General features: G+C 44.5%; 1 protein-coding gene across 2 annotated transcripts in view; it reads right to left on the minus strand.

The window, feature by feature from the left end:
* Positions 1 to 8,967: 8,967 nt before the first annotated feature.
* LOC138349841 (hillarin-like) overlaps positions 8,968 to 21,667 on the minus strand; it is a 62,475-nt gene continuing 49,775 nt past the window's right edge. The window contains exons 12-14 of one of the 2 annotated variants that reach the window (XM_069321802.1): positions 19,817 to 20,026; positions 18,378 to 18,482; positions 8,968 to 12,635 (exon numbers count right to left, since the gene is read on the minus strand). In XM_069321802.1, coding sequence (XP_069177903.1) covers positions 12,465 to 12,635; positions 18,378 to 18,482; positions 19,817 to 20,026 — 486 coding nt within the window. In that variant the 3' untranslated portion in view covers positions 8,968 to 12,464. Of the gene's footprint in view, positions 12,636 to 18,362; positions 18,483 to 19,816; positions 20,027 to 21,667 lie in introns of both variants that reach the window. The other variant, XM_069321801.1, reaches the window with a different exon arrangement.

A 21,667-nucleotide genomic window follows, 5' to 3' on the forward strand; every position in this document is an offset into this window, starting at 1 on the left:
GCCCAAATTTGGGCTACTTTCGCTACTTTGTAGCCCAATTTTGGGCTACTTTCGCTACTTTGTAGCCCAAATTTGGGCTACTTTGTAGCCCAAATTTGGGCGACTTTCGCTACTTTGTAGCCCAAATTTGGGCTACTTTCGCTACTTTGTAGCCCAAATTTGGGCTACTTTCGCTACTTTGTAGCCCAAATTTGGGCGACTTTCGCTACTTTGTAGCCCAAATTTGGGCTACTTTCGCTACTTTGTAGCCCAAATTTGGGCTACTTTCGCTACTTTGTAGCCCAAATTTGGGCTACTTTCGCTACTTTGTAGCCCAAATTTGGGCTACTTTCGCTACTTTGTAGCCCAAATTTGGGCTACTTTCGCTACTTTGTAGCCCAATTTTGGGCTACTTTCGCTACTTTGTAGCCCAAATTTGGGCTACTTTCGCTACTTTGTAGCCCAAATTTGGGCTACTTTCGCTACTTTGTAGCCCAAATTTGGGCTACTTTCGCTATTTTGTAGCCCAAATTTGGGCTACTTTCGCTACTTTGTAGCCCAACTTTGGGCTACTTTCGCTACTTTGTAGCCCAAATTTGGGCTACTTTCGCTACTTTGTAGCCCAAATTTGAGCTACTTTCGCTACTTTGTAGCCCAAATTTGAGCTACTTTCGCTACTTTGTAGCCCAAATTTGAGCTACTTTCGCTACTTTGTAGCCCAAATTTGAGCTACTTTCGCTACTTTGTAGCCCAAATTTGGGCTACTTTCGCTACTTTGTAGCCTAAATTTGAGCTACTTTTGCTACTTTGTAGCCCAAATTTGGGCTACTTTCGCTACTTTGTAGCCCAAATTTGAGCTACTTTTGCTACTTTGTAGCCCAAATTTGGGCTACTTTCGCTACTTTGTAGCCCAAATTTGGGCTACTTTCGCTATTACTAGCCCAAAAATTGGGCTACCTTCGTTCCTAGTTGCCCCAAAATTGGGCTACTTTCGCTACTAGTAGCACGAAATTGGGCTACTTATACAAAAAATGGGCTACTTTCGCTACTAGTAGCCCAAAAATTGGGCAAACAATTCTAACCCTACCTAACCTAACCCAACCTAACCTAACCTAACCTAACCCAACCGAACCTAACCTAACCTAACCTAACCCAACCTAACCTAACCTAACCTAACCTAACCCAACCTAACCTAACCTAACCTAACCAAACTCAACCCCACCCTACCTAATCTAACCTAACCTAACCTAACCTAACCTAACCCAACCTAACCTAAACTAACCTAACCTAACCTAACCCACCCTAACCTAACCTAACGTAACCAAACGTAACGTAACCTAACCTAACCTAACCTAACCCAACCCAACCTAACCTAACCCAACCTAACCTAACCTAACCTAACCTAACCCAACCTAACCTAACCTAACCTAACGCAAACTAACCCAAACAAACCTAACCTAACCTAACCTAACCTAACCTAACCCAACCTAACCTAACCTAACCTAACCTAACCGAACCTAACCTAACCCAAACTAACCCAACCTAACCTAACCTAACCCAACCTAACCTAACCTAACCAAACCTAATGTAACCCAACCTAACCTAACCTAACCTAACCCAACCCAACCTAACCTAACATAACCTATCCTAACCTACCCTAACCTAACCTAACCCAACCCAACCTAACCTAGCCTAACCTAACCTAACCTAACCTAACCCAACCTAACCTAACCTAACCTAACCTAACCTAACCCAACCTAACCTAACCTAACCTAACCTAACCCAACCTAACCTAACCTAACCTAACCTAACCCAACCTAACCTAACCTAACCTAACCTAACCCAACCTAACCTAACCTAACCTAACCTAACCAAACCCAACCTAACCTAACCTAACCTAACCCATACTAACCTAACCTAGCCTAACCTAACCTAAATTAACCTAACCCTACCTAACCTAACCTAACCTAACCTAACCCAACCTAACCTAACCTAAACTAAATTTGGGCTACTTTCGCTACTATGTAGCCCAAATTTTGGCTACTTTCGCAAATTTGTAGCCCAAATTTGAGCTACTTTCGCTACTATGTAGCCCAAATTTTGGCTACTTTCGCTAATTTGTAGCCCAAATTTGAGCTACTTTCGCTACTATGTAGCCCAAATTTTGGCTACTTTCGCTAATTTGTAGCCCAAATTTGAGCTACTTTCCCTACTTTGTAGCCCAAATTTGAGCTACTTTCCCTACTTTGTAGCCCAAATTTGGGCTACTTTCGTTAATTTGTAGCCCAAATTTGGGCTACTTTCGCTCCTTTGTAGCCCAAATTTGGGGTACTTTCACTAATTTGTAGCCCAAATTTGGGCTACTTTCGCTACTTTGTAGCCCAAATTTGGGCTACTTTCGCTACTTTGTAGCCCAAATTTGGGCGACTTTCGCTACTTTGTAGCCCAAATTTGGGCTACTTTCGCTACTTTGTAGCCCAAATTTGGGCGACTTTCGCTACTTTGTAGCCCAAATTTGGGCTACTTTCGCTACTTTGTAGCCCAAATTTGGGCTACTTTCTCTACTTTATAGCCCAAATTTGGGCTACTTTCGCTACTTTGTAGCCCAAATTTGGGCTACTTTCGCTACTTTGTAGCCCAAATTTGGGCTACTTTCGCTACTTTGTAGCCCAAATTTGGGCTACTTTCGCTACTTTGTAGCCCAAATTTGGGCTACTTTCGCTACTTTGTAGCCCAAATTTGGGCTACTTTCGCTTCTTTGTAGCCCAAATTTGGGCTACTTTCGCTACTTTGTAGCCCAAATTTGGGCTACTTTCGCTACTTAGTAGCCCAAATTTGAGCTACTTTCGCTACTTTGTAGCCCAAATTTGAGCTACTTTTGCAGCCCAAATTTGGGCTACTTTCGCTACTTTGTAGCCCAAATTTGAGCTACTTTTGCTACTTTGTAGCCCAAATTTGGGCTACTTTCGCTACTTTGTAGCCCAAATTTGGGCTACTTTCGCTATTACAAGCCCAAAAATTGGGCTACCTTCGTTCCTAGTTGCCCCAAAATTGGGCTACTTTCGCTACTAGTAGCACGAAATTGGGCTACTTATACAAAAAAATGGGCTACTTTCGCTACTAGTAGCCCAAAAATTGGGCAAACTATTCTAACCCTACCTAACCTAACCTAACCTAACCTGACCTGACCTAACCTAACCTAACCTAACCTAACCTAACCAAACCTAACCTAACCTAACCTAACCCAACGTAATCTAACCTAACCTAACCTAACCTTACCTAACCACACCTAACCCAACCTAACCTAACCTAACCTAACCCAAACTAACCCAAACTAACCTAACCTAACCTAACCTAACCTAACCCAACCTAACCTAACCTAACCTAACCCAACCTAACCTAACCTAACCTAACCCAACCTAACCTAACCTAACCTAACCTAACCCAACCTAACCTAACACAACCTAACATAACCTAACCTAACCCAAACTAAACCAAACTAACCTAACCTAACCTAACCTAACCTAACCTAACCTAACCTAACCTAATGTAACCCAACCCAACCTAACCTAACCAAACCTAACCTAACCTAACCTAACCCAACCCAACCCAACCTAACCTAACCTAACCTAACCTAACCTAACTCAACCTAACCTAACCTAACCTAACCTAACCTAACCTAACCAAACCTAACCTCACCTAACCTAACCTAATCTAACCCAACGTAATCTAACCTAACCTAACCTAACCTTACCTAACCTAACCTAACCTAACCCAACCTAACCTAACCTAACCTAACCCAACCCAACCTAACCTAACCTAACCTAACCTAACCTAACCTAACCCAACCCAACCCAACCTAACCTAACCTAACCTAACGTAACCTAACCTAACCTAACCTAACCTAACCTAACCAAACCCAACCTAACCTAACCTAACCTAACCTAACCTAACCCAACCCAACCTAACCCAACCTAACCTAACCTAACCTAACCTAACCTAACCTAACCCAACCTAACCTAACCTAACCTAACCTAACCTAACCCAACCTAACCTAACCTAACCTAACTCAACCCCACCCTACCTAATCTAACCTAACCTAACCTAACCTAACCTAACCCAACCTAACCTAACCTAACCCACCCTAACCTAACCTAACGTAACCCAACCTAACCTAACCTAACCTAACCTAACCTAACCCAACCTAACCTAACCTAACCTAACCCAACCTAACCTAACCTAACCTAACCTAACCCAACCTAACCTAACCTAACCTAACGCAAACTAACCCAAACAAACCTAACCTAACCTAACCTAACCTAACCTAACCTAACCCAACCTAACCTAACCTAACCTAACCTAACCTAACCCAAACTAACCCAACCTAACCTAACCTAACCTAACCCAACCTAACCTAACCTAACCAAACCTAACGTAACCCAACCTAACCTAACCTAACCTAACCTAATCCAACCCAACCTAACCTAACATAACCTATCCTAACCTAACCTAACCTAACCTAACCTAACCCAACCTAACCTAACCTAACCTAACCTAACCTAACCTAACCCAACCTAACCTAACCTAACCTAACCTAACCCAACCTAACCTAACCTAACCAAACCCAACCTAACCTAATCTAACCTAACCCATACTAACCAAACCTAGCCTAACCTAACCTAAATTAACCTAACCCAACCTAACCTAACCTAACCTAACCTAACCCAACCTAACCTAACCTAACCTAAACTAAATTTGGGCTACTTTCGCTACTATGTAGCCCAAATTTTGGCTACTTTCGCGAATTTGTAGCCCAAATTTGAGCTACTTTCGCAACTATGTAGCCCAAATTTTGGCTACTTTCGCTAATTTGTAGCCCAAATTTGAGCTATTTTCGCTACTATGTAGCCCAAATTTTGGCTGCTTTCACTAATTTGTAGCCCAAATTTGAGCTACTTTCCCTACTTTGTAGCCCAAATTTGGGCTACTTTCGTTAATTTGTAGCCCAAATTTGGGCTACTTTCGCTCCTTTGTAGCCCAAATTTGGGCTACTTTCGCTCCTTTGTAGCCCAAATTTGGGGTACTTTCACTAATTTGTAGCCCAAATTTGGGCTACTTTCGCTACTTTATAGCCCAAATTTGGGCTACTTTCGCTACTTTGTAGCCCAAATTTGGGCTACTTTCGCTACTTTGTAGCCCAAATTTGGGCTACTTTCGCTACTTTGTAGCCCAATTTTGGGCTACTTTCGCTCCTTTGTAGCCCAAATTTGGGCTACTTTCGCTCCTTTGTAGCCCAAATTTGGGCTACTTTCGCTAATTTGTAGCCCAAATTTGGGCTACTTTCGCTTTGTAGCCCAAATTTGGGCTACTTTCGCTACTTTGTAGCCGAAATATGGGCTACTTTCGCTACTTTGTAGCCCAAATTTGAGCTACTTTCGCTACTTTGTAGCCCAAATTTGGGCTACTTTGTAGCCCAAATTTGGGCTACTTTCGCTACTTTGTAGCCCAAATTTGGGCTACTTTCGCTACTTTGTAGCCCAAATTTGGGCTACTTTCGCTACTTTGTAGCCCAAATTTTAGCTACTTTCGCTACTTTGTAGCCCAAATTTGGGCTACTTTCGCTACTTTGTAGCCCAAATTTAGGCTACTTTCGCTACTAGTAGCCCAAAATTGGGCTACTTTTGCTATTACTAGCCCAAAAATTGGGCTACCTTCGTTCCTAGTTGCCCCAAAATTGGGCTACTTTCGCTACTAGTAGCACGAAATTGGGCTACTTATACAAAAAAATGGGCTACTTTCGCTACTAGTAGCCCAAAAATTGGGCAAACTAATCTAACCTTACCTAACCTAACCTAACCTAACCTAACCTGACCTGACCTAACCTAACCTAACCTAACCAAACCTAACCTAACCCAACGTAATCTAACCTAACCTAACCTAACCTTACCTAACCCAACCTAACCTAACCTAACCTAACCCAAACTAACCCAAACTAACCTAACCTAACCTAACCCAACCTAACCTAACCTAACCTAACCCAACCCAACCTAACCTAACCTAACCTAACCCAACCTAACCTAACCCAAACTAACCCAAACTAACCTAACCTAACCTAACCTAACCCAACCTAACCTAACCTAACCTAACCCAACCTAACTTAACCTAACCTAACCCAACCTAACCTAACCTAACCCAACCTAACCTAACCTAACCTAACCCAACCTAACCTAACCCAACCTAACATAACCTAACCTAACCCAACCTAACCTAACCCAACCCAACCCAACCTAACCTAACCTAACCTAACCTAACCTAACCCAACGTAATCTAACCTAACCTAACCTAACCTTACCTAACCTAACCTAACCCAACCTAACCTAACCTAACCTAACCTAACCTTACCTAACCTAACCTAACCTCACCTAACCAAACCAAACCTTACCTAACCTAACCCAACCTAAGGCGTTGAGCTTTGCCTCAAGACGAAGCTTGGGCTGATCTCTAATTTGCTTCTTGGGTGGAAAGGGAGGGATTAAAATTGGAAAGGGTGTAATCTCCCACGGTGCAGGAAAGTGCCGTTGTTGCTTCTCTAGGTACAAATTGTGAACCTGATACATTTTGAGTTGAGTTCCAGTTTTTGTTATCCATTTGGAATAATGCTGATCTTCAATAAAGAAAATCTGGAGGGCTTCTGTGCAAGGGTTAGGATGAGTTAGCCTAAGCTTTTTTATACCAATTTGACAGTTAATTTCAGTAACACGATCAACAACGCTCAGAATATCTTAGAGAGTATACCAACTGTTTTAGAAACCTTTTTAGTTTTGTGTTGTAAGTGGATGCTGAAGTTGAGTCTCTTGTCTAAGTACAGGCCAAGGAACTTTCCATCATTTTTATTGCTACTTTCCATCATTTTTATTACTAATGTGACAGATCAGCTGCATTATCTATCTGAAGCTAAAATGCATTTGTTGATTTGTTTTCAAATAGGATGTAGTAGGTCTTTTCTATGTTTAGTGTGAGTTTGTTGGTTGACATCCACAAATGGACTATTTTTTTAATTCATTGTTTACAACATTATTTAACATGAGTGGGTTGGGGTCAGAGTAGATGAGAGTAGTATCATCAGCAAACAATATAGGTTTAAGCATGTTAGAGACATTAGAGAGATCATTGATGTATATAAGAAACAGGAGGGGGTCCTATGATGCTGCCCTGTGGCACCCCCTACGGTTAGTGGTAGAGTAAGAGAGGTTATATCATTGATGACTACATATTGGTGTCTGTCACTAAGATAGGGTCGGATATAGTTCAGGGCAAGGCCACGGATTCCATAATGGTGGAGTTTAAGTAAGAGGTAGTTATGGTTAACAGTATCAAAGGCCTTTCTCAGGTCAATGAAGAGTTCAATCGGAAACTCACTTTTGTCAAGGGCTGAGTAGATTAAGTCAAGCAGACTAACAATTGCATCATTGATACTCTTTTGGTACTGGCAGGGACTTGGTATATTGAATTTTACGAGATAGGAGTAGAGCTGTTTGTAAATAATTTGTTCAAATATTTTTGATAATATAGGTAGATTCGATCTGGGTCTGTAATTGTTAATATGTTGTAATGTCATTAATATGTCTGTAATTACTGTAATAGGTTGAGATTCAGTTTTATAAATACGCATATACTGTATATCACGTGCTCGACTCACGCTCGGGAATCCTGGGTTTGAATCCCTTGCGGGACAGAAAAGGTTTTACACGTATCCTTTTATCTAACGCCTCAGCTCACCTAGAAGTAAATATTTCTGTTCACTTAGCAGGAAATATATAGTTAGTCATTTGTTGAGGAGTTGCATCCTAGCTGGCTAGGGTCAGTAGTTCGACCTTGGGAGAGATAAAACGGCAGCCAACACACTGAATGACACTCAGTATATCGTTTCACGATCAAAGATCACATTCACTCCAAAAAATCTACCATTTACCCGTGATAGTGGTAGATCTACCATTCATGCCCGTGTCACCTCTTGGGTGGCTTAATCTTCATCAATCAATCTCTGAATGAATACTTTACATCCGTATTCACACTAGAGTTTTTAGACAGCATCCTAATATCTACAAATGTTTGAAGCAGGTGACGAGAATGAATTAAGGGATATCCCCATATACCCGTCCTCGACTCAAGTCCATTCCATCCTGCGGTTGACCCCATAGACGCATTCATAAATTTTAACATACTGTTCATTTAAAACAAGAATTTTCTCAAATATAAATTAATATTATAATATATTGGCATATTACGTATATATAGGCAAAGGTTAGGTTAGGGTAGGTATTTAGGTTCTGTTGCCGATTATTTGTATTTGTATTACGTGGATGAAGCATTTATAGCTTTGTGGTTCGAACAAAATTCGTCAGTGAAGCACTTGTTCCGGAAGTGTTCGAATGAAATCAGTTGTGAGTCGTGTGTAAACCGTTGTTCATTCATAAGCAGGGGGTTTGGCGGGTGCATGGAATCACTTTTGGATCTTTGCTTGGAGGACGGGCTTTATGTTGTAGAGTTGTGTAGCATCCTCTTTTAACTACGTTTCAGTAAGCACAACAAAAGATAATTTGTTGTCAACTGTTTGAATTAGGGCACTAACATCATCAAAGTGTTTGCTTAGAGATCTTACATTCAAGTTAATTACATAAATATTGTGATTATGTATTAAAACAATGTTTACATCATGTGCATATATAGGCATAGGTTAGGTTAGGTGTTTAGGTTCTGTTGGCGAGTATTTGTAGTACGTGGGTGAATCATTTACAGCATTGTGGTTCGAACAAAATTCGTCAGTAAAGGACTTGTTCCGGAAGTGTTCGAACGTCATCAGTTGAGTCACCCGTCACTCTCTGACAAAACTCTACATCTCAAGGAGCTCTGGCTTTGATATACATGTTTGTTTTCTTTTTTTGCTTTATTCTTTGAAACTTTGTAAAGGACAATTAAACACCAATATATACATATATAATATTATAATGTATTCAACATAAATGTTATCTGTTATTTGAGGCAGCCATTGAGGCTACCGCACGTCAGGTATTATAATGATGGCCTCGCTGAGAGCTTTGTGCGTGTAGGGATGGAGGTCTGCCTGTAGTCTGTACAACACATCATACTGTACACCGGGATCACTCACTCCTCATTATTCCTTGACAGTTTTCATGCATCAAGCACAAGGCGAGCCTTGCTGCATTTTTTTGCATGATGTATATACTACTGTATATGCTTCTGGTTTTGTACATAAGTAAGCTTGGCCGGTCTAAAGAATGAGTATTTCAGTGTGATGTCGGTCAGGATTAGTTCCATACTATACGCACGAAACATTCTGAACTATAGATATCTATCAAGACATGTTCCTCTAGGAGTTAAAAAGAATTAACATCTATTTTGTTGTAATTTACCCTTATTGAGGGGCCCGGCGACTATAATACAAGCACAAAATATGCTGCGAGAAACATTGTCACCAATAAAGCCATTGCTCTATGAAAATTCATATTTCTCACTTCATGAACATAAAAGTAAGACAGAATTCTGCAACAGTCAATAGTGAGCTCGGACCCCGACCTCCTCCGTGAGATGAACACTCTTTCACTATGGAAAGAGGATCTCATGATACAAAAAAAAAAAAGTCCAAGTAACTCGCCATGAAGAGGGGCGGATGAGAATGTACAATGCATGTTAGAGTCCCGCTCTGGATGGCATTTGCAGTCTACAATACATTTACACGTGATCTCTTTTTTACAATGAAGCATTTTTTTTTACAGTGGAACCATATTTTTACAATGTATTTTTTTACAGTATATATTAATTAACATTTAATACAGTATACACAAAAGAGAGATAAGTAAAAAAAGTGTGTGACACTAAATCTGGTATCTGTACAATGCATTTGATGACATACTGAGAGTGGAATATACTCCACCTTAGAGGTGAGAGGCTTAACCACACGTACACATGCACTGCCCTGGAGACGTGGATCTGAACACGTCTACACCCATGGAGACGTGGTACTGCCAGAGTTACACTTACCTACTGATGAACATCCATTGTGTCCATAACAATGCCAAATAAGAACACCAAAGGTAATATTTTAGTGCTTATTGTGTAAATTATGTTAATAACACAAAAACACAATAAGCACTAAAATAACACAGAACAAGAATATGAATTGTATGTCTGATAAATATTCTTAATAACCTTGTTCACTGGTTTTCATGCAACATGCTGTCCCAGTTCAATATAAAACACCACATGAAACACATAACATATTGAACTCTTTGTCGGCATATTTAGTGCAGATAAAAATTAAAATTGTATAATTCTAAGAACCATTAGATAAAGCTGAATTTACTTTGCCATTTAACTAGTGTTACAGAGTATCAGGCCGTTAACATTAAAGCTGACATAGCCTATTATATCAACTGGAATGTTGTTGCAGCACAGTTCGTCTCCCTCGGGCCATGCAGTACCACCAGCAGGTTGTGACGTCCGCCCTGCAGGAGACATGCAGTACCACCAGCAGGTTGTGACGTCCGCCCTGCAGGAGACATGCAGTACCACCAGCAAGTTGTGACGTCCGCCCTGCAGGAGACATGCAGTACCACCAGCAGGTTGTGACGTCCGCCCTGCAGGAGACATGCAGTACCACCAGCAGGTTGTGACGTCCGCCCTGCAGGAGGCCGCCATATATGGCTGGAGGGCTCCACACTGTAGGCATCAACAACACTTGGCCTGGAAGACACACGCGTCTAACTCCCAGTGACATGATTTAGCTTCAATAAAGTTAAATTTGTAATATGTAAAGCAGGTATAAAATGTGGCACAACTTAGTGTCTTCACCGTACACTGGCAACATCCTACCACGGCTGCTGCCATGTGCCGCCCCCACAGGTAAAACTGCTGCCAGATTGTCTCTTGTTTAATATATTGCAGCACGTGTATAATTTCCTCAGTAATGCCATCATTAAGAATGAATGATATAGTGACTCGATAATATAATTACATTATAATGAACAATATTAGTTTTTCTAATTAACTTGAGGCTTTTTAAAAAGATATTTGCAGTATTAAATATAATAAAGCTTTAATATAATTTTTCGCCGCGAACGTCGATTTTGACGATAATGAATTATTTCAGAGGAGCAGCTTCCCAATACACGAAGACGAGTCATCAACCAACACTTTGTACTCTTGGTGGCTTTATCGCAGTCAATAGTGCGTTCTTGCCAATACTAATTATCACGCTCATTTCCTCTCTCTATACCAATAATAATAATTTATTCATACAAACTATATATATATAGGCTATATTACATTGTTTATAATTATTGTACCTTTTTCATTTTTGTTTACGAAGACACTTATCACGCACAGCGTTTTCGGGCACCTGGACTTTTCTAGAATGAAGAAAAAGTGTCCTCATACTCCGCACTGGGGAAACGTGTGTCTGTTAATCGGAGGCCTTTCCTAATTTCAAGTTTAATTTCAGGTAAGTTTATAATAAAATATATTAATCAAAGATAGAGTAGCTTACGCTATTTCTACCCTAAATGCTGACGTCTCTTAGCTTCGAATTAGTTTGATTGGCCGGGGACGATGCACTGTTGCCAGTCCTCGCTGGGGAACGATGCATTCTTGCCAGTCCTCGCTAGGGGACGATGCATTCTTGCCAGTTCTCGCTGGGAAGACGATGCATTCTTGCCAGTCCTCGCTGGGGGACGATGCATTTTTACCAGTCCTCGCTGGGAAGATGATGCATTCTTGCCAGTCCTCGTTGCGGGGGGGGGGGGACAATGCATTTTTGCCAGTCCTCACTGGGGGGACGATGCATTCTTGCCAGTCCTCGTTGGAGGGACGGTGCATTCTTGCCAGTCCTCATTGGGGGGGGGGGGGGGTGACGATACATTCTTGCCAGTCCTCGCTGGGGGACGATGCAGACTTGCCAGTCCTCGCTGGGAACACGATGCATTCTTGCCAGTCCTCGCTGGGGGACGATGCAGACTTGCCAGTCCTCGCTGGGAAGACGATGCATTCTTGCCAGACCTCGCTGGGGGACGATGCAGACTTGCCAGTCCTCGCTGGTGGACGATGCATTCTTGCCAGTCCTCGCTGGGGGGACGATACAGTCTTGCCAGTCCTCACTAGGGGACGATACATTCTTGCCAGTCCTCGCTGGGGGGACGATGCAGTCTTGCCAGTCCTCACTAGGGGACGATACATTCTTGCCAGTCCTCGCTGGGGGACAATGTATTCTTGCCAGTCCTCGCTGGGGGACAATGTATTCTTGCCAGTCCTCGCTGAGGGACGATGCATTCTTGCCAGTCCTTGCTGGGGGACAATGTATTCTTGCTAGTCCTTGCTGGGGGACAATGTATTCTTGCCAGTCCTCGCTGGGGGGACGATGAATTCTTGCCAGTTCTCGCTGGGGGACGATGAATTCTTGCCAGTCCCTGTTAGCTACTGTTGCTGTTGGTAGCCACCTGAATCTTTTTGTTGCCCTTTCCTTTCCCTTTGCCTTTGCCCTTGCCTTTCTTGCCCTGAAGGTCACTGGAGTGGTGTCCGAGACTCATCTTGCACTCAATGAGGTAGGTGGCCAGCAGAGGAAGACGCCAGCGGCCCCGCACCTTCAGCAGCGGCCGCAACAAAGAAAAGTTGTTTATTAGAGCCGAGTGCCTGGCTTTGTGTTTTCAGAAGGGAGTGACCGGGTGGGAAGGAGAGATGGGAGAGGGAGGGATAACGGTGCAGGGGGGAGGGAAAGGAAAAAAGATGAGAGATTGATAGGATACCTGAGGTAGGAGGGGATTGAGATATGAGAGAGGAGAGGATAACAGAGTGGGAGGAAGAGAGAGGTGAGATAATAGAGAGGGAATTGGGTAGTGAAGTACAAAGCTAGGACAATTAAAAGTTCAACTCACAATCGGGGATCCTGGATTCGATTCCCGGGCGGGACAGAAATGATTGGGTACGTTTCCATTCACCTAGTGCTTCTTTACACCAAGCAGTAAACAGGAATACAAGGTTTAGGCAGCTGTGGTGGGGTTGTATCCTGGGAAGGATCAGAAGTTCGACCATGAGGGGGGACCGCAATACAAGACTAAAGTATAATTAAATGAATTTTGTTGGGGACAGGAAACCTACATATCGAGTTCCCCCCCCCCCCTTCCCAAGATCAAATTACTGACTCCCCAGGATGCAGTCCCATAATAGTTGCCTGACTTTCGGGTACCTGTTTACTGCTAGGTGAACAGGGGAAGGACACGTTCCCAGCCATTTATGTCCCGCCCGAGAATCGAAACCGAGATCCCCGATTGTGAGTCGAGAACGAAGATAACTGAATTTCTGTAAATGTATAAATATATATATATATATATATATATATATATATATATATAAAGTATATATATATAAAATAAAAAATATAAAAAATATATATATAAATATATATATATATATATATATATATATATATATATATATATATATATATATATATATATATATATATATATATATATATAACCAGTCAAGTCCTGTCCTCGTCAAGAGGAATTTTTGTTATATAAATGTGTGTTAGAAGTTTAGGACTCAGCTTGCAGGGATGGCAGGAGTGCTTGCTGAGCAGGGATGGCAAGAGTGCTTGCTGTGCAGGGATGGCTGGAGTGCTTGCTGAGCAGGGATGGCAAGAGTGCTTGCTGTGCAGGGATGGCTGGAGTGCTTGCTGAGCAGGGATGGCAAGAGTGCTTGCTGTGCAGGGATGGCTGGAGTGCTTGCTGTGCAGGGATGGCAAGAGTGCTTGATGTGCAGGGATGGCTGGAGTGCTTGCTGTGCAGGGATGGCTGGAGTGCTTGCTGTGCAGGGATGGCTGGAGTGCTTGCTGTGCAGGAATGGCTGGAGTGCTTGCTGTGCAGGGATGGCTGGAGTGCTTGCTGTGCAGGGATGGCTGGAGTGCTTGCTGTGCAGGAATGGCAAGAGTGCTTGCTGTGCAGGGATGGCTGGAGTGCTTGCTGTGCAGGGATGGCTGCAGTGCTTGCTGTGCAGGAATGGCTGGAGTGCTTGCTGTGCAGGGATGGCTGGAGTGCTTGCTGTGCAGGGATGGCTGGAGTGCTTGCTGTGCAGGGATGGCTGGAGTGCTTGCTGTGCAGGGATGGCTGGAGTGCTTGCTGTGCAGGGATGGCAAGAGTGCTTGCTGTGCAGGGATGGCTGGAGTGCTTGCTGTGCAGGGATGGCTGGAGTGCTTGCTGTGCAGGGATGGCTGGAGTGCTTGCTGTGCAGGAATGGCTGGAGTGGTGTACAGGGACGACAGGAGTGGTGTACAGGGACGACAGGAGTGGTGTACAGGGACGACAACAGTGGTGTACAGGGACGACAACAGTGGTGTACAGGGACGACAACAGTGGTGTACAGGGACGACAACAGTGGTGTACAGGGACGACAACAGTGGTGTACAGGAACGACAACAGTGGTGTACAGGGACGACAACAGTGGTGTACAGGGACGACAGCAGTGGTGTACAGGGACGACAACAGTGGTGTACAGGGACGACAACAGTACTGTACAGGGACGACAACAGTGGTGTACAGGGACGACAACAGTGGTGTACAGGGACGACAACAGTGGTGTACAGGGACGACAACAGTGGTGTACAGGGACGACAACAGTGGAGTACAGGGACGACAGCAGTGGTGTACAGGAACGACAACAGTGGTGTACAGGGACGACAACAGTGGTGTACAGGGACGACAACAGTGGTGTACAGGGACGACAACAGTGGAGTACAGGGACAACAGTGGTGTACAGGGACAACAGTGGTGTACAGGGACGACAACAGTGGAGTACAGGGACAACAACAGTGGTGTACAGGGACGACAGCAGTGGTGTACAGGGACAACAGTGGTGTACAGGGACAACAGTGGTGTACAGGGACGACAACAGTGGAGTACAGGGACAACAGTGGTGTACAGGGACGACAACAGTGGAGTACAGGGACAACAACAGTGGTGTACAGGGACGACAGCAGTGGTGTACAGGGACGACAACAGTGGTGTACAGGGACGACAACAGTGGTGTACAGGGACGACAACAGTGGAGTACAGGGACAACAGTGGTGTACAGGGACGACAACAGTGGAGTACAGGGACAACAACAGTGGTGTACAGGGACGACATCAGTGGTGTACAGGGACAACAGTGGTGTACAGGGACGACAACAGTGGTGTACAGGGACGACAACAGTGGTGTACAGGGACGACAGTGGCGTACAGGGACGACAACAGTGGTGTACAGGGACGACAACAGTGGTGTACAGGGACGACAGCAGTGGTGTACAGGGACGACAACAGTGGTGTACAGGGACGACAACAGTGGTGTACAGGGACGACAGCAGTGGTGTACAGGGACGACAACAGTGGTGTACAGGGACGACAACAGTGGTGTACAGGGACGACAACAGTGGAGTACAGGGACAACAGTGGTGTACAGGGACGACAACAGTGGAGTACAGGGACAACAACAGTGGTGTACAGGGACGACATCAGTGGTGTACAGGGACAACAGTGGTGTACAGGGACGACAACAGTGGTGTACAGGGACGACAACAGTGGTGTACAGGGACGACAGTGGCGTACAGGGACGACAACAGTGGTGTACAGGGACGACAACAGTGGTGTACAGGGACGACAGCAGTGGTGTACAGGGACGACAACAGTGGTGTACAGGGACGACAACAGTGGTGTACAGGGACGACAACAGTGGTGTACAGGGACGACAGCAGTGGTGTACAGGGACAACAGTGGCGTACAGGGACGACAACAGTGGTGTACAGGGACGACAACAGTGGTGTACAGGGACGACAGCAGTGGTGTACAGGGACGACAGCAGTAGTGTACAGGGACGACAGCAGTAGTGTACAGGGACGACAGTGGTGTACAGGGACAACAGTGGTGTACAGGGACAACAGTGGTGTACAGGGACGACAGGAGTGGTGTACAGGGACGACAATGTGTTTTATCTAAAACATTGTGTTTGTTATCTATTAACAGCTCGAGAATAATAACAACAACAAGAACTTAGACACACTATGGTTGGTCTGAGACGAAGTGTAATGTACACAATGTATACAATGTACACAATGTATACAGTGTTCAGGGATGGGAGGGACAGTGTTGACGAGCAGAAGAGTATGAAGGAAGGTTTACGGAGGAGTAACGGTCCATGTGTACACAAGACCATCCTATCAAGTTGTTTTTTCCTGTTCGTTAAAATCGTATATATTGCTGGACTAGGATGTATTACCTTAGATTAGACTGTGTTAGGCTAGGAGGGGTTGGATTAGTTTAGTTTTGGTTGGATTATTTCGGGTAAGGTTAGTTCGGGTTAGGTTAGTTTAGTTTGCATTAGATTACGTTAGGTTGGTTCAAGCTAGGTGAGGTTAGGTAAGGTCGAACTGGTTTAGGTTAGGTTGAGTTAGGCTAGGTTTAGCTATATTAGGTTTGGCTATATTAGGTTTGGCTAGGCTTAGATAAGGTTAGGTTAGACCTAGGTAAGGTTAGCATAGGGCTAGGTAAGGCTAGGCTAGGATAGGTTAGGTAAAGTTATGTTAGTTTTCAAAGGTGTTGCCAACCCGTCTTGTGTGCACTGTGACCTGCACGACAAGGTGTGCTCTGCAACAATGCAAGCTGCAGATATACAAATCTGAGAAACAAGGAGGCTGTAGAAGGCATAATTTTGATCCAATCGACATAGGCCAATGGCTACTACACCCATAGAGAGTCTTAACATAATTAGTTTATGTTTTATATATTGAAAAATGTCCTTATGTAACAAATTATGAATTTTGGGGAGAGTAAAAACACAAAATATATAATCAAGCTAACCCATAAATGGAAATTACTCTGAAAATTATTGATTACTATAATGCGAAAAATATTTTTCAAAATTTAATATTACAAAAAATGTTAAAGTTTACATTAAGCAAAAATGCAGTTGTTTATCTACCACAGAGAAGCACATGATCAGTGCCGAGCATGGGATAGGTAGGCGATGTGTGAGGATAGACCAGGATGGTCAGGGAGACACTATGGTGGGTCAGGTAACTCAGGGGACACTGTATGGTGGGTCAGGTAACTCAGGGGACACTGTATGGTGGATCAGGTAACTCAGGGGACACTGTATGGAGGGTCAGGTAACTCATGGGACACTGTATGGAGGGTCAGGTAACTCAGGGGACACTGTCTGGAGGGTCAGGTAACTCATGGGACACTGTATGGAGGGTCAGGTAACTCAGGGGACACTGTCTGGAGGGTCAGGTAACTCAGGGGACACTGTCTGGAGGGTCAGGTAACTCAGGGGACACTGTATGGAGGGTCAGGTAACTCAGGGGACACTGTCTGGCGGGTCAGGTAACTCAGGGGACACTGTATGGAGGGTCAGGTAACTCAGGGGACACTGTCTGGAGGGTCAGGTAACTCAGGGGACACTGTCTGGAGGGTCAGGTAACTCAGGGGGCACTGTCTGGAGGGTCAGGTAACTCAGGGGGCACTGTCTGGAGGGAGGGAGCCATGACTGAACATCCACAGCACAACCACATCTGTTTACAACCCCCCCGGGACCTGTGAGGTAAGAATACACTGAGTATTTAATTGATTAGAGAATACCAGATACAGGTAACTGGTATTAATTAGCCCTCATTACAGAATACCAGATACAGGTAACTGATATTAATTAGCCCTCATTACAGAATACCAGATACAGATAACTGGTATTAATTAGCCCTCATTACAGAATACCAGATACAAGGCCAAAATTTATGTAAACAACATGGGCGCCAAATAGTTGGAATTATCATAACGTGGGTCACCAGCCTCACAAGAGGACGCTGATTCAACAACCCGGCCTCTTAAAAATAACGTCACTTTTCGCTCGTATGGACACTATGGCCATATTTGGACGTAATTTGAAATGAAATCGACTCACAAAAGTGACGTACTCTTCCGTTTTCTGTTTGAGTCGTCCGGCTTACTGGGCCAGCTTAGAAAAGGATTCTTTCCATTAACGTTTTTCATACCGTTTTGAAACTTTATGAGAATTTCCTGCCCACCTAACCTATCAGAGGACCCTTAACTTACTGTTGTTAAAAAAAAATCCCAAATTTATATTATTATTTTTTTCATTTTCAAATTACGTCCATATTCGGCCATACTGGCAACGGCCAAAAGCGACGTTCTTTTTAAGAGGACAGGTTGAAGCGGTGCACTGGAGTATTTCCAGGTTGAGAGGGAACACACCACAAGGTCTTACACACAAACACGCACACATTGTGCTACAACATAAAGAAAGCTCAAGCAAGACACATACCGCAGAGTCACCCACCTGGGGCTTCGGGATGCCGTATATCAGTAACTTGTAGTAGCCTATGCCCGGGGGCACGATGATGATCCTGACCTGGTCCTCCGTCTCGTCGTGGCCCACCATGCCCTACAACCAAGGAGAGACGAGTCACTCTCAACACACACCAGTAAACCTCTATAATTACCTAAGTGTAGTTATAGGATGAGAGCTACACACGTGGTGTCCCGTCTTACCAGTGCTCTTTGTCGTATAACGCTTGAAACTATTGACGATTTTAGGTTCCATCACCTTTTCATTTGTGTGTGTGTACTCACCTAGTTGTGCTTGTAGGGGTTGAGCTGCGTCTCTTTGGTCCCGCCTCTCAACCGTCAATAACTGGTGTACAGATGCCTGAGCCTACTGGGGTCTGTCATATCTAAATTTGAAATTGTGTATGGAGTCAGCCTCCACCACATCACTGCCTAATGCATTCCACCTATTAACTACTCTGACACTGAAAAAGTTCTTTCTAATGTCTCTGTGGTTCATTTGGGTACTAAGTTTCCACCTGTGTCCCCTTGTTCGTGTTCCACCCGTGCTAAACAGTTTGTCTTTATCTACCCTGTCAATTGCTCTGAGAATTTTGTACGTAGTGATCATTTCTCCCCTAACTCTTCTGTTATCCAGTATTGTGAGGTTTAGTTCCAGTAATCTATCTTGGCAGCTCATTGCTCTCAGCTCGGGGACCAGCCTGGTGGCATACCTCTCAACCTTTTCTAACTTAGTTTTCTGTTTGACAAGATGTGGACTCGTTTTTGTGTTTTTACTAGACGCCGGAGCCTCATATTCCAGTATTGGTCTGACATATGAGGTATACTGTAAAAGGTTCTGAATGATTCCTTACACAAGTTTCTGATGGCAGTTCTTATGCTCGCCAGCCTTGCATTCGCCGCTGATGTGATCCTTTTGTTGTGTTTGTTTTATGTTTGCTGGGAATTATAAATATCCAGGACTACTATGCAGACGAGGAGTCATAATAACGTGGCTGAAATATGTTGAACAAACCACACACTAGAAAGTGAAGGGACGACGACGCTTCGGTCCGTCCTGGACCATTCTGAAGTCTATTAGACGACGACCGAAACGTGGTCGTCCCTTCACTTTCTAGTGTGTGGTTTGTTGAACAGGACTACTATCTTTTTTCATTTTCTGTTAGAGCCTCGGTAATTGATTTTGTGTATCCATTTGTACTTCTATCATGTAGTTCCTCAGACTTCCACTTTTGCTTTACTGGGAGTGCCACTGTGTCTTTGGTTTGGCAAGGAGAGGGTAAGTGTACAAGCATGCATGCTTTTACGCTTACCCTCGAACTCACACTTGGGTTCACTTACTGGTTATGTCGACTCAACAACGGTCGAGCAGATGGTTCTCAAGTCCCACTGACTCACCAGAGGGTGTGCAGACAGGCCCTGCTGACTCACCTTAAGGTCGAGCATGTTGCCCTCAACATCGTACACCTGCAACATGAGCATGAGGTCGTATGCCTTCTCGAAGTAGATGAGCTTCTTGCCTCCCCAGGTGACGATGACCGGCCCGGTCTGGTTGACGGGGTCCAGGCCACACTGGTACAGTAGGGGCGTCGGACCCCACGCCATGTTGTGTGGCGGCCACGGCAACGGGTTCCGGCGAGCCTGTGAAACGAAGAGGGAATGTTTGGCAGTGTTAGTTGACGTGGACCAGGAAGGTGGAAGTATTAGGCAGTGTTAGTTGACGTGGGCCAGGAAGGTGGAAGTATTAGGCAGTGTTAGTTGACGTGGGCCAGGAAGGTGGAAGTATTAGGCAGTGTTAGTTGACGTGGGCCAGGAAGGTGGAAGTATTAGGCAGTGTTAGTTGACGTGGGCCAGGAAGGTGGAAGTATTAGGCAGTGTTAGTTGACGTGGACCAGGAAGGTGGAAGTATTAGACAGTGTTAGTTGACGTGGGGCGTCAACTAACACGTCCATCAACGTGTTAGTTGATGGAGGTGAGGGAAGATAGGGAGGGGGCTTGTTTGGTAACATTAGTTGACAAGGGTTATGAAAAGTTTTATATTGGAGTAACGTTAGTTAGTGGTGGCTTGGGAGGGTGGATATTGAGTAACGCTAGTTAGTGGTGGCTTGGGAGGGTGGATATTGAGTAACGCTAGTTAGTGGTGGCTTGGGAGGGTGGATATTGAGTAACGTTAGTTAGTGGTGGCTTGGGAGGGTGGATATTGAGTAACGTTAGTTAGTGGTGGCTTGGGAGGGTGGATATTGAGTAACGCTAGTTAGTGGTGGCTTGGGAGGGTGGATATTGAGTAACGTTAGTTAGTGGTGGCTTGGGAGGGTGGATATTGAGTAACGCTAGTTAGTGGTGGCTTGGGAGGGTGGATATTGAGTAACGTTAGTTAGTGGTGGCTTGGGAGGGTGGATATTGAGTAACGCTAGTTAGTGGTGGCTTGGGAGGGTGGATATTGAGTAACGCTAGTTAGTGGTGGCTTGGGAGGGTGGATATTGAGTAACGCTAGTTAGTGGTGGCTTGGGAGGGTGGATATTGAGTAACGTTAGTTAGTGGTGGCTTGGGAGGGTGGATATTGAGTAACGCTAGTTAGTGGTGGCTTGGGAGGGTGGATATTGAGTAACGTTAGTTAGTGGTGGCTTGGGAGGGTGGATATTGAGTAACGTTAGTTAGTGGTGGCTTGGGAGGGTGGATATTGAGTAACGCTAGTTAGTGGTGGCTTGAGAGGGTGGATATTGAGTAACGCTAGTTAGTGGTGGCTTGGGAGGGTGGATATTGAGTAACGCTAGTTAGTGGTGGCTTGGGAGGGTGGATATTGAGTAACGCTAGTTAGTGGTGGCTTGGGAGGGTGGATATTGAGTAACGCTAGTTAGTGGTGGCTTGGGAGGGTGGATATTGAGTAACGCTAGTTAGTGGTGGCTTGGGAGGGTGGATATTGAGTAACGCTAGTTAGTGGTGGCTTGGGAGGATGGATATTGAGTAACGCTAGTTAGTGGTGGCTTGGGAGGGTGGATATTGAGTAACGCTAGCTAGTGGTGGCTTGGGAGGGTGGATATTGAGTAACGCTAGTTAGTGGTGGCTTGGGAGGGTGGATATTGAGTAACGCTAGTTAGTGGTGGCTTGGGAGGGTGGATATTGAGTAACGCTAGTTAGTGGTGGCTTGGGAGGGTGGATATTGAGTAACGCTAGCTAGTGGTGGCTTGGGAGGGTGGATATTGAGTAACGCTAGTTAGTGGTGGCTTGGGAGGGTGGATATTGAGTAACGCTAGTTAGTGGTGGCTTGGGAGGGTGGATATT

This window comes from Procambarus clarkii, chromosome 10 (assembly GCF_040958095.1).
Source record: "Procambarus clarkii isolate CNS0578487 chromosome 10, FALCON_Pclarkii_2.0, whole genome shotgun sequence".
In the NCBI taxonomy this organism is placed as follows: domain Eukaryota; kingdom Metazoa; phylum Arthropoda; class Malacostraca; order Decapoda; family Cambaridae; genus Procambarus; species Procambarus clarkii.